At 38.2% G+C, this 13,201-nt stretch overlaps 1 protein-coding gene across 6 annotated transcripts in view; it reads left to right on the top strand.

Annotated features, from left to right (window-relative positions):
- Positions 1–13,201, top strand: part of PLCB1 (phospholipase C beta 1) — a 642,089-nt gene that overhangs the window by 201,749 nt on the left and 427,139 nt on the right. For 2 of the 6 annotated variants that reach the window (XM_054696418.1, XM_037494832.2), the window contains exon 1: positions 8,265–8,540. The exons of 2 other annotated variants lie outside the window; for them this stretch is intronic. In XM_054696418.1, coding sequence (XP_054552393.1) covers positions 8,349–8,540 — 192 coding nt within the window. In that variant the 5' untranslated portion in view covers positions 8,265–8,348. 2 more of the 6 variants (XM_054696440.1, XM_054696426.1) reach the window with 2 other exon arrangements.

The following is a 13,201-nucleotide window of genomic DNA, read 5'->3' as shown; positions in this document are numbered from 1 at the left end:
TCTGCCCTAGAAATGCTTTTGCAGCTCTTTCCACTTTCCAAGGTTGAGCCACAAACTCACTCTGAGAAATAGCTAAGATGAAGCAGGAATCATTTCTACTAGAAACTTTAAAATTGCTGGCAGCTTGATCATGGCCCTTTGGATTTCCTATTCCAAATTTCCCAGGGAAAAGACTACATTATATATAAATATATATCTCCATTATACATTTCCAAGAAATTTCCTATCCTGTTACACTCTAGCTTTGATATGTAAAGAGTACCTCCTCTTGAGAAACGAATTGTTAGCACATGCCAAACACCCAAACACCACTATCCTACATGCCTGATGCTCTATGATCTCATGGATCATAGAGATGGGGTGCCTTTCCTGTTCACAACAGAGAGGACTCAGTGTGCCCTGGGAACAGAAAATTCATTGTTTTGCTTTTAAACTATGTCATCTAATAGCTGCTTACTTTCTTTAAAGCTCTTCATTTTGCAATGTTCATGCAGGACACCCACGAACCAGGCTGGCTCACCACACTCATTCCCTGCTGCCTCTTGCCCCAGCGTCATGCTTGGATAGGATAAGCCTGCACATCCTCCTCCCTCCTTGCCACTGTCCCTCCTGATCCCTTCCCCAACATACACGTCCTGATGCTTCTCTTCCCCGTGCCTTTACTCACCTTACCTCTCTGCCTATTCAGCAACCTAAAATAACTATCAACTCCTTACTCCCTCATTTTGCTACTCCCCTCCAAAGCAAAACTCTTCAGAGTGGTCTCAACTCACATTCTCTACTCTTTCTTCCATCCTCACTTCAATCTACTTTTGATAAAGTTTTTGTTATAGTTTCCAATGTCCAATATATTGTCATGTTTTAATCTCACTTGGCCCGCTCAGCATCATTTCATATGGCTCTTCTTCCTTTAAGTTCCCTCTTCTGGTAACTTCTGGACCCCCATGCTTGCTGCTTTTTCGGACAGAATTCTCTTCTCTAGATCCCCATGGTAATGCTACTGCTCCTCATGGATTAAATTCTCTTCTAATGGATTAAATTCACTTCTCTTCATGGATTAAATCTACTTTTCCTCATGGAATTAGCCTACTTTCTGAGGCCTTCTCATCCCTGAAGTAGTCTCACCAAAGCAATTTCCTTTAGAACTATGCCTCACTTTCTTACTTTTCCTTTTTTTTTTTAATACCTACTTTTTCACTTATTTATACACAGGTTAACATTTCATGGGAGAGTTTTTAACTATCAAATTGTACATTTGGCAATAAAAATAGCTGACATTTTATTAATGACCTGCTACATGCTATTTGCTGTACTTTGCATATTTTAGCTCATTTAATATTCATGATAACCTTATGAAATCGGAACTGCTATCTTCTATTTACATATGTAGAAACTGAGGTACACAGAATTTCAATTACTTGCACTTGGTCCCAGAGCTGTAGTTATTAGAGCAAGGATTCAGACCTGACCACTCTGGCTCCAGGATAGGTGATAAAAATCATTTAGGTGGAAACCACTGAATTATGCTGCTTCCCTATACTTTCTGAGAGTGCATTGATTTGTTAGAGCTAAACATCTTTAATGACACCAACAGGAGAGAACTAAAACCTTATATTTCCTGTGGAGCCCTGAGAACTTCAAGGTTTGGTTTTGTGAGACTCCAAAAGTAATAGATCATACATAGGGAAGTGTTCAGCTTACGTTCTAGAGTGTTACAAGCATTCACTACATGATTAAGAAGTGCATTGTAAGTCTTATTTAAATCTTCGTGTAGGAATGTAAATTTCCTAAACTTGTATTTCATGAATGTAAATTTCTTAAACGTGTAGCTCATAAATAACAAGAAAATATGCTTGTTTACTTGTTAATGAATCAGTAATTTGGAATGAACAACAACTAGTTCCCTATTAAAAAAAAAATAAGGAAAATAAGCTGGTCCCTATGTTCCTGTCTTTGAATTTCCACTTAATCATTAAAACCAAGGTCTTTGTGGGTCAATTGGCAAGGGACAGCAGGTTGTAGCACATTTTGCAACTAGAGAGAGCAGGTGTTTCCCACCTGTTTGGTTCCCTCTCCCCGGCTGAACTTTGCCTTCATTACATGAATGTACAGCGCATTCTCCCAGCTTGTTAGCACTCCTGTGAACTGTTGATCTGTTGCCGGCAAACTTGCATAGTCCTGAGTTAGGGCCATGCAACCCAGATACTCTAAACTGCTTCTAACCTGTTCTCAGCAAACCCCATCTCTGCCTGCCAGAAGGCTCCCCATGGTATCCTCACCTCCTGTTTGCTGCTTCTTCTCTCCCTCCCCCCAAAAGAGACCAGAAACTTACTGGACATATTATATTAATGACTTCATGTGTAGTCACTCCCAGGAATGTTTGCATTTGCGGGAGAGAGAGCAATTAGGCCTATGTGGAGAGCCACAGGATAAAAAAATCTTTATTGTTTAGTTGTAGTAGAACCTGGGAACCCTCAAATCCCAACAAGCCAATAAAGCCAATCCACTTGGGTATCTGCGAGGTGGTTTTATATATCCAGATTATAAGTCTCTGAGCTGTTCATTAACTTCCACAGTTGGTGCCACCTCTTCCCCATTTGCACAGTAATTCTCCATCTTTCAGCTCAGTATTCATCTCCATAGTCCAGCTTTTCAAAGTCTAATGTAGGAACAGTGTACTTGGGCTCTGAATAATACACAACTTCTGATTCAACAGGTTTGGGGTGGGGCCTGAGATTCCACATTTCTAACCAGTTGGGTGGGTGGGGAGATGCCCCTGACCCCAGATCACACTTTGCATAGCAAGATGCTGGGCCAGCCTTCCCAAACCAGCATGTGCATCAAGTCCCCAGGGCTTGTTGAAATAGATTTCTGGGCCTCACTGTAAAACATTCCCATTCAGTAAGTCTCATATGAAGCCCAGGAATATGCATTTCTAACAAGTGCTGGACTGAAACCAACACACTAAGAATCCCTATCCTACATTATTGGGGTAACCCTGACTTGTCTATCTGCTGCCTCTACTTTCTTATTTCCCTATCAGAACGCTTCTTAAAAATTCTAAAAAATGGTTATTTGGTACACTTCATTACCTTGTTTATAGACCTGCCAGTGATTCTCAATGGGCCGTTTATTACACTTACATACTCATTGTCATGATGTATGACATAGAAATAAACATCCCTAATATGAAATTTTGTCAGAGATCTGCCTTTCTGGTATCTAATGGCAACTATGACATACAGGCCACCCAGTGCACACAGCTGTATTCATCAGTGCCTGAAGTGATTATTTTAGGGATGACAAAATGCATTGAGAATGTATAGCACACTGTAGAATGGCATCTATAAACTTTATAGTAATCCATAATTCAGATACAATACCAACCACGAATGTATCATACTACACATCAGAATCCTGCTGTCAACCTCCCCGCCCCTTCTAACTACTCAGCCCATTGCCCCGAGGATTTGGCCAGTGTCAGCAAGAAAAACTTCCATTCTGTTCTGAACTGAAATTCTCTTTGCTCTGCGGTAGTTTTGTTAATTCTCTTCTGTGAGATCCGTACTGTTTCTTTTCCAGACTGCTAGTTGCAGAGGTTATTTGTAGCTGCTGATGTTTGTTTTGTTGTGGGGATCTCAGTCCTAATTCTTTTTCTTTGACTCTCTAAATGCTCCAAGTGCAGTCCATAAAGAGACTTGACTTCCCTCCAGAATGCCCTGCCAGATGCTGGCTTCCAGCTTTACCAACCAACCGGAGACATGAATTTTGTGGGTTTCTTTGGTCTCTGTTTGCGTCAACTGGGCACCATGTCCTTAGTCCACCTTCTTCTCTACACACACACGCAGAAGGGACATTTTATTCCTCTTCCTTAGGTGGGAAGTGACTTTATTTATGGGGTCTGAGCTAAGTTTTGATTTTATAGTGCATGATGCCCTGATTTTATTTGTGTTAATCCACCTCCTTGACTATTTTGCCATTCTATGCCAGGTTCTTCTAGGCTTCTGATGGCATTTGGGCCCTTTACAACTTTGGTTTCCTTTTCTAGCCTCAGCTTCTGACTCTGTAGCAGTCATCCCTCGAATTTTAACTTATAAATTTTACACCTAACTACCTCTGTATACCTACTTGCCTCTTTCCCCCAATATCCTCTGCTGTATCTCTGCTCTTGGTCTTTTTCCAACTTGGTTTAGCTCACACAGGCAGGCCAATTGAGATCTTAAGCTAAATCTTGTTAAGCCCGATGAAAATCAGGTGGTGTGTCCCCAAAAGGCAATTGACTCTAACTCAGCTCAGTTTTCCTTTTGTTTGGTTTTCATAGGAATGTGTGTGAGGGAGGGAAGAGGTATTTGCTGCAGGCAAATGTTTGAACATTCTCAAACGGAGTTAAGGGGGGAAGAACATACGGGTTGGTAAATGTGGGTACAGTTAATGTAGATTTGGCATGCTGAAGGAATTTTAATGATCTCTACTTTCTTTTTCATAAGTATAATCAAGGCAATTAAAAGCAGAAAACTGCTCTAACCGAACTGACTTTTATCTTACGTGATTCTTAGTGCACACTATTTTCACTTCCCCATAGTTTTAGAGTTTTTGAAAAGTAAAGATTCACAATTGCCATTCAGCTCTTTCTTCACTTTCCACTATGTAGGAGGAGGAAAGGGCTGGGCTGTTAGCGCTGGGGTTTTTACGTGTTGGAATAAATGCATGTGAAGGATTTTTTTTAATTTAACTTTTTTGTTTGTATGTATTTTACATTATTGCTCATTTATAAACAATGTTTGCTTCCCCCTCCCCTCAGGCATAGTCCCCATAGAATTTCCTCCACCAATGCACCCGTGCACCATCACCTCAGTCCCCTGTGCTCCTCCCTCTCTCCCTGTAATCCCTCTCCCTCCTCCTCCCCTGCAGGATGTCTCTGGTTTATGATTGTCTGTTAGTTTTGTTTTGTTTTGTTGCGTTTTGTATTGTGATTATTTTTTCCCCTGATGTCTTATTTGGTTCCCCTATATTCCTCCTCGAAGTGAAACGATCCGATATTTTTCTTTTTCCTTCGGACTTATTTCACTGAGCATAATTCCTTCTAGCTCAGGATTTGAAATGGATTACATTTGCAATTTGTTTCTTTTATCCTTTTATTTCTTTTTATTTTTCGAGGTGACATTGGTTTCTGACACTGTAAAAGTTTGAGGAATATAGTTTCACACTCTTCCTATGCATACCACACTACCCATTTTCTAAACCCCACACCATCATCCACCTGACCTTCACTACCACCCCTCCCCCTTATGATAGCCATTGTGTTGATAGCATTCCAGGTTTTGCTTTGTTTCTTTATATTGCATGTGAACGAAGTCATTCAACTTATTTCACTTAGCATAATGCCCTCATGTTCCATCCATGTTGTTACAGTTGGCAAGATTTCATCTTTTTGTTTTTATAGGGATGCGTTATTTCATTGTGATTATTTATCATGTCTTCTGCATCCATTCATATCATGATGGGCATTTAGGTTGTTTCTGTATCTTCACTATAGCAATAGTGCCGCAACGAACATAGGTGTGCCTACGTATTTTTAAATTAGTGTTTCCAAAATTAAAAATAGAACTACCTTATGATCTAGCAATTCTACCTTTAAATACTCTTTATTTCCTTTTGTGTTTTCACCCATTGGTGCCCTTGAATTACATTGTGTATTGTTAATATAAAGGAATAGACATTGGTTTAGAACTCTAATGTTCTTGGGGAACACTGCAAGATGTTTCTGTATCCAAAATGGGAGCCAATAATTCATCAGACCTGATAATTAGAAAGTTTATTTTTAATAATGAACATATTAGTGTGCAACAGTTTTCCTCTTCAAGACTGTGAAAGACTTGAGTAGTGGATGATGTCAGTGGGGCACCTGGCCAGACCCCCTTTGGGAGCAGTGCACCAACACCCCAGCACTTACAAGTGCTGAACGAGGCATTAGAGGGTGTTCATCAGTATTCCTTCCCCTCTACTCACTAAAAGCCATTGACCACCCCACCTCCCCACCCCCGCCAACACACACACATGATTGATTAACAACCAAAAAATGTCTTCAGACTGCCAAATTCCTGGGGCTAGAGTCAGGAGTAGCTTTGGTCTATAGGGAATCTTTATGAAGTCAATATGTAACAGGGTGGTCCCCAGGAAAGGGGGAGGTTCCAGGTTCCCTGCCCCACCCAAATGCAGGGTGGAGCTGAGCAGAGAGAGAAGAAGCTGCAGAGGAGACTGAGGAAGGAAGCAGGATGGAGCCTGAAGGAGACCTGGAGGAGGCGCATGGAGCCTAGAGACATGTGAAGAAACTGCGCTTGTCTTTTGGGCATGAACTGGGTGACACAGATGTGGGTGAGACCCGTGGGGAGGTGACATATGGCAGCTTTTATCTTGATTTTGATTTTGCTCTTTTCCTTCTGGGCTTGTCTGGTTGTTTCCGACCCTTTTCTGTGGTTCCCCGCTGGAAGATGCTTTAGACTTGTGGCAGGCTTTGGGGCCTTGCCCTGGGCCAATCCCATTTGGATGGAGTTTTACCCACCAGGGGATGGGTAACTTTGGGTGCTTCATTTAGAAACTAGATTCTTTGCCTTTCCTATATTGTTTCCTAGTTGTATTTAAGTTCCTTCCCTTTAAAGTCTCATATGTTTTGTGTTGATGCGGCGGATGGCAGACCCCATTTAGAGCGGGCAGGTTTTGGGGGGATCTGGGGTGCACCTCTCCCTGCCTTGTAGCAAATAGCCAGTTCTTTCCCTCAAACTTTTCTAAGCACAAAAGAGAGTAGAGAGTTTCTGCAAAATAAAGACTACAATTGTTTCATATATTGCCATTTCCCCTTCCTCTAATTTTACTAAAACTTTACAATTAAATCTTCCTAGAGCTTCTACAGTGGCCCAAAAGAGATGTTAGATTTTGGCAGGATACAGCATTTTAAGAGTTTTGATTTGGGTGTCTTCCACATCTATTACTTTTTTAAAAATAAAATGACATTGAATATGACTACCTGACATTATAAACATGGAGACAGTAAAACCTTCAAAATGCTATCCCTAAATCATAGGCCTGATTTAGTTAATTTTAATCTTTTCCTGTTGACAGATTTTACCCTTCCATGCCCTTCCTCAGCTTTTATCCTTGCAATTCAATCGTTCATGTTTATCCATGGTAGAAGGCTTATTCATGATAAAAATAATTAAAACAATTTTATTTTTAAGCCTTAAATAATTAATAACTATGATTTTGACATTTTAAGAATATTATGTTGACCTTGTGCTTTACTTAGTGATGAGAATTAAATGCAAGAGATGTGCATCAGAGCAAGTACTTAGTGTAATAAAGATTCAGTTTATAATGTTTCCTGATGTTCTTTTCTTTTTAGTTTACACAGTCCATGTTGTGCCTTTTTACAAAGTTATCAGTAGTTATTATTTGAACTATTAAACACACACCTCCTTCACCTTGTATTTTGCTGTTTTGTTCATCAAGGCAGTAGACAACCAAATTTGTGTCCCATGACTCCTACCCTGCTTTAAAATAAAACTAATGTTCCCTTTCAAAGGAGCCATTTAATAAATACACTGACTGACTTTTGGAGTGAAAAATACTTCTCTGTCCCAGGAGATCAAATTGCATTGGAGTGTTGCCTTAGGAGTGCAACTCAGAGTGTGTTCCTACACCCAAAGAAGAGATTTGTATCCCTGGAACACAAAAGCAATTTCCTACCTTTCCAAAGAAATGAAAGAGGAAAGACAGGAGTCATCTGAGAGAGAACTAAAGAAAAAAAAAAAAAAAGCATAGCTCCATAGAAAGTTAGCTAGTTACATAGAAAGATGGAGGATTCAGAATTTCAAGAGAATGGGGAATTTTAAAGTGTTTGTAGGGTGGATGAGAAATGACTGTAACCAAAGCCAAGAGCTAAATATAGAAACTAAGGAAATAAATAGCCCATGTTCCCTGGATAGCTTTAGCTTTGATGTTAAGCAGCAAACCAGCTCCAAAAGAGCTCCTGTGTAAAGCTATAAACAGGAAAGGATTAAGAATATGCTGATTAAGAAAAATAAACATGGTTTACCTCTGGATTTTGCTATTTATGAAATGAAAGGCAAGAATGTCAGAGCAAGCATTTTGTATGATTAAAATTCTAGAATGTATGGAAAGAAAAGAACACACAGATCATTGTTGCAAAATATGTATCACATGACATATATGGCAACCAGCTTTATAAAGGTTGGTGCCTTATACTAATTTTACCTGTTAACTAATGAAGAAACCATGGGTGCTATCTCTGATAAGCAGTGCTAATACTAAATCAGGAGGCAGAGGAGGGGATGAAGGGAGATTCTCATTGGAGTTACGTGATGTGCCTAAAGCACAACACATGTACTTTTCTTTCTCATATACTTGGGTTGATTTTCACAGAAATCTCCATTTGTTGGGTGACACTGGGCAGAGGTACTTGGTTTATATGCTGGTACAGTGAGAATGTGACTATCATTGGAGAGTTGGAATGGTCAAAAAATGTAAGTGGAGCAGTCAATCAAAACATTTGTTATAATTATTGTTTCTTTTAAAGTTGTTTACAGTGTTGGGCCTCCCCGGTGCCACAGTGGGTTGAGCGTCACGCTGTGAGGCTGTCCACAGCCTCTGCAGTGTGGGTTTGATCCCAGCCCTCCCTGCCATCCGGTGAGAATCCCACATGGTGCGGCAGTCCTATCCTGTTGTGCCCACTGCTCCCCTCAGCAGTGTATCTCTATGAATTGTGTGAAGCAACAGCCATCTCTATCATGAGGTAGATGACATGTGCTGAGGATTAGAAAAGGTTGGGGCCAAACAATCATGTCATATATCCCTACCAAACCTATACTGTTATCTCTGACCTTCTGCATGAGAGAAACAAGTCTCTTTTTATTTCAGCCTTTTTAAAAAAAAAACTTATACCTAAACATACACTTAACTGATGCATACCCTCTGTGATCATAAGTAGGATTAAGACATACTGAATTCATTTTTAGAAACTTATGTTATTCCCTAGTTCATGTTAAAACTAGGGCAATATCTTTGTATTTCTGTTTTACCAATCAATCAAATGTAACTTATTGTATCTGGATTGCAAGGAAGTATGAAATGAATTTTGGCCTTCAAGCAATTTTCTTTTAAGTGAAAATATTAAAAATCTATACACACATACATATATGTATATATGTGTTTATGTATATGTGTGTGTGCAAACATACACACAAAGCAATATAAAACATTCCCTGTGTAACAATTCAACCCAATAGAATCAGTGGAGTATGGTGCAAAAGATTAATACAGACAAGAAAATTCATAGTACTTCATAGCAAACAGCTGAAAGAGAACTCACTTTTGAAGAATAAAAGAAAATAATAGGTGACAAGAAGGGTAAAAGAGTTACAGTGAATATATTATCAACAAAATAAAAAATTCTGAGTTGTTATCTTAATATGTTATATTTGCAGTCAAAAAATCAGGTTAAAAGATCTTTTGCTAATGCTTGAGGCCTTGATGGAATCCAAAGCTGCCTTTATGGGTTGTACAGTCCTACTAGTAGAATTTTCAGGAAATCTGCACAATTACTGTCTGGCCTTTTTTCTATGAAGAATCCTTATTAATTGTACTTCAACTTGCAGGCCCATGGTCAGAGATGAATAAATAATTGCAGTGTGGTGATTGTGTCTGGAAAAGAGGAAAGCATGGCAGAATGCTTTAGTAATTGCTAGTGGAAATGGGAAAGTTAGGACATCAAAAAAGTAGAAGTGAGATTGGTGGTTGTTGATGGATAAGTATGACAAGGAGGTTTGATAGGACCAGCTGAGAGATCAATACGTTGATAGGAAGAGACATGAGGGTTGGCATGGGCTATGGAAATAGTAGCAAACATGGTTCAATTGAAGAGGTAGAGAATCAGTGTATTAAAAAGAAACAAATGAAATAAATAAGATTTTACTCCCAAATGACAAGGTATTTTATATCTTCCCAAAAGAAACAAACAAAAAACACCTGGAACAAATCACTGAGTCCAGTATGATTATCATAGGAAAAAAAGTCCATACTTTTCTATAATCCAACAATGAACAATTGGAATTTGAAATGAACTTTTAAAAAAAAAATTAAAAACTACCATTTATATTCACACCAAATTTTGCAACATTCAAGGTTAGTGCTAACAAAATATGTCAAAGTGATGATTAAAGAAGCCACAGAAGAGCTAAATAAATTGGGAGATAGCCCATGCTCATGGATGGGAGCATTCAGTATGGTAAAGATTTCAATTCTTTCCAATTGGACTATAAATTTAATATAGTATCTAAGATGACAGAAACCTTTTTTAGACATAATCAGTATACTTTAAAAAGTATCATATGGTAATGCAAAGAACTGGGAATAGGAGTCATAATACTAAAATGGAAGAACAAAGTTGGAGAATAATCATTATTTTATTTCAAGACTTACTGTAAAACTATAGTAATTATGATACATGTCAGAGAATGTTTGCTGAGCTATCATGTCTGAGAAGTACGTTAAACCAGATATGTTGGAATATCTAAGATACAAGAATCTATAGTCTTTTAGAGTTTTCAGTTTCACCATCTATTAAATGGGGATAAAATTAGCTTTTCACTTTTATAGATTTTCCCCCTTTTTAAACATTGCATGTAATTAGGGTTATCCAGAGAAACAGAACAAACAGACTTATCTATTTAGGTTTCTGTAATTTACTTATCTGCCTACCTACTTATCTACCTACTGAGAGATTTATTATGATTGACTCATGAAGCTGTTGAGGCTGATAAATCTCAAAATTTGCTGTCCAAGTCATAAGACCTGAGAACCAAAGAAACCAGTGGTATAAGTCCAATGTGAGTGCAAAAGACTTTGGTCCCAACCCAAACAAATAATGAATTTCCTTCTCTACCTTGTTCTAGTAAGTTCCTCAAGGGACTGGATGATACCCACCCATGTGGGTGGGCGGGTTGTTTGCATCTGGGGAGGAGGTGTAGGTAACCTGTATTTCATAGTCTATTGATTCAAATGCTAATCTCATTCCAGAACATCCTCACAGACACATCCAGGAATAATGTTTGGCCAATTATCTGGGTACATTATAGCCTGGTCAGGTTGACATAGATAATTAACCATCACAATGTGGCTGTGATATTTTATGATCCGAGATAAGCAGAATCTGTCCTTTTAAAAATAACTTCATACGATCTCTCTATTAACTGGAATATCCTATTGAAAAAAATAAAACTCCACACTTTGAATGCCTTAAATACTTTTAATTTACTTAAGAGTCCAGTGTGGATGTTTCTGGTCTAAAGATGGCTTCTGTTACCTAGCGATTCAGGGACCTAGGCTCTGTCCAACCTAGTGGCTCCATTATTGTTTAGGATCTCCTTGACCATAACTATGCAAAGCAAGAAGGGGAAGAAGACCCTAAAATGAATATTTTGGTGGAGAGTTAGCCACCTCTGTCTATGCAGCCTGTCAATGCCAAACTGCACATATTGACTCCCTTCTGTAGAGAAGATTGTCACCGTGATAATACAGTTCTTTGGTAATCACCAAAGATAAGAGTGATAGTTAACCCTTTAAATGTTCCCTTTAAATGGTTTAATAGTAATTCCATCCAAAAATGTTTTTAAAGCACTTGGGGTAATTATTTATTATTAAAGTAATATTAAGGAAATCACTAGTTAGTCTTAGAGTTAAGTGATCTTTTATAAACTAAAGTCTCTCCATGAAGTATTTTTCTTCTTAACTTTAAAAATAGACTTGCAGAATGAATATGATATAAAGTGAGTTTCCATCATGTCTGAAATTTAGTTTTCTTTGTATTTGCATCAGTACTTTCTTTCTCTTCCCCTGACCCCACTGTCTTGCCCATCTTCCCTAGCATGTCAATTTTCAGTTGTATATTTTGCTTGATAATAGCATCTGATCATCATAGCCATCACATATTTTCTTTAAATAAGATGACATACTTTTTTCTATGTGCTTTAACATAAATATGAGTGTTTTTAAGTAGGGAGTTATCAAGAATAAAAATACCTTGTCTATTCACATGCTGTTTGTTACCTTTACACATGTCCATTCCAACTTGAGAGTTCATGATAATCACTTGGAGGTTTGTTATCACACAGTTTGCTGGATTCTACCTCCAGAGTCTGCAGTACAGTTAGGTCTGGGGTGGGGCCCTGGAATTTGTGTTTCTAATAAGTTCCCAGTTGGTGCTAATGCTACTTGTCCAGGGGTCATGCTTTGAGAGCTATGAATTTTATTTTTATCAAATACCAAAAGAAGTAAGAATAAAAGTATCAAATCTATATGGTTTCTTGAAGGTTGGACTAGTTGATGTGTCCCAGCTTTTGTACTAAAAAAAAAAAATGCCGAAAGACATACAGTGCTTAAGACTCAAGTTAATTTAATTCCATAATCAGAAGGCAGGAGAGTACCAATTTTGGTTCATGGAGACTTCGGTACTTAATTTTGACTGACCCACATAGAGCAAATATGATTCATTTGACTTAAAATTGAAAATCCAAATGACCTTAGTTGTGAAACTATAGGTTTTTATGATGGGGCCTAAAAGGAGACAAATGGATCATTAGATGGGTAGGACTGATTAGGCCAAAGGCAAACAGGGAATCAGTTTCTCAAATATTGAGGAAAATAACAAGAAAATCATGAAAACTTTCCAGAAGAGTAAGATAAAATATTTCCACTAAATACAATTCCAAGATCTGATCTAAACTGATTGATGAATTTTGTCCTGGGTATTTACTTTGGTAATAATACAGAGGAAGTAATTCTGAGAAAGATTTATTTTTAGGGCTTACTTTCATCTGAGTAAGAAGAAATATATTGTGCAATAATGAAAAAGTGATCTGTCCTCTGGGTGTTCAATGCCTGTGTTAAGGATTCATGAGTTATTAGAAAAAATAGATACCCAGGGATAGTGACCCTGGTCAAAATTTAGACTTCATAAAAGATTATGAAATTCAATGTTTTAGACTCTGGAGAATAGAGTAATTTATCATAACATGAAAGATTGTGGAATGAAAGAACAAAAGTCACAGTGGGTCCTGTTTTGAATGCATGGTTGTTGCCGGAATCAGCATATAGGACTCACTTCAAAAAGTGGATAATGATGTTGATC

The sequence above is a fragment of the Talpa occidentalis genome, unplaced genomic scaffold (genome assembly GCF_014898055.3).
Source record: "Talpa occidentalis isolate TD23 unplaced genomic scaffold, MPIMG_talOcc4v2.1 talOcc4.10, whole genome shotgun sequence".
NCBI classification, from domain to species: domain Eukaryota; kingdom Metazoa; phylum Chordata; class Mammalia; order Eulipotyphla; family Talpidae; genus Talpa; species Talpa occidentalis.
Note: the sequence above shows the minus strand (reverse complement) of the source record. Positions and strands in the feature narration are given on the sequence as shown.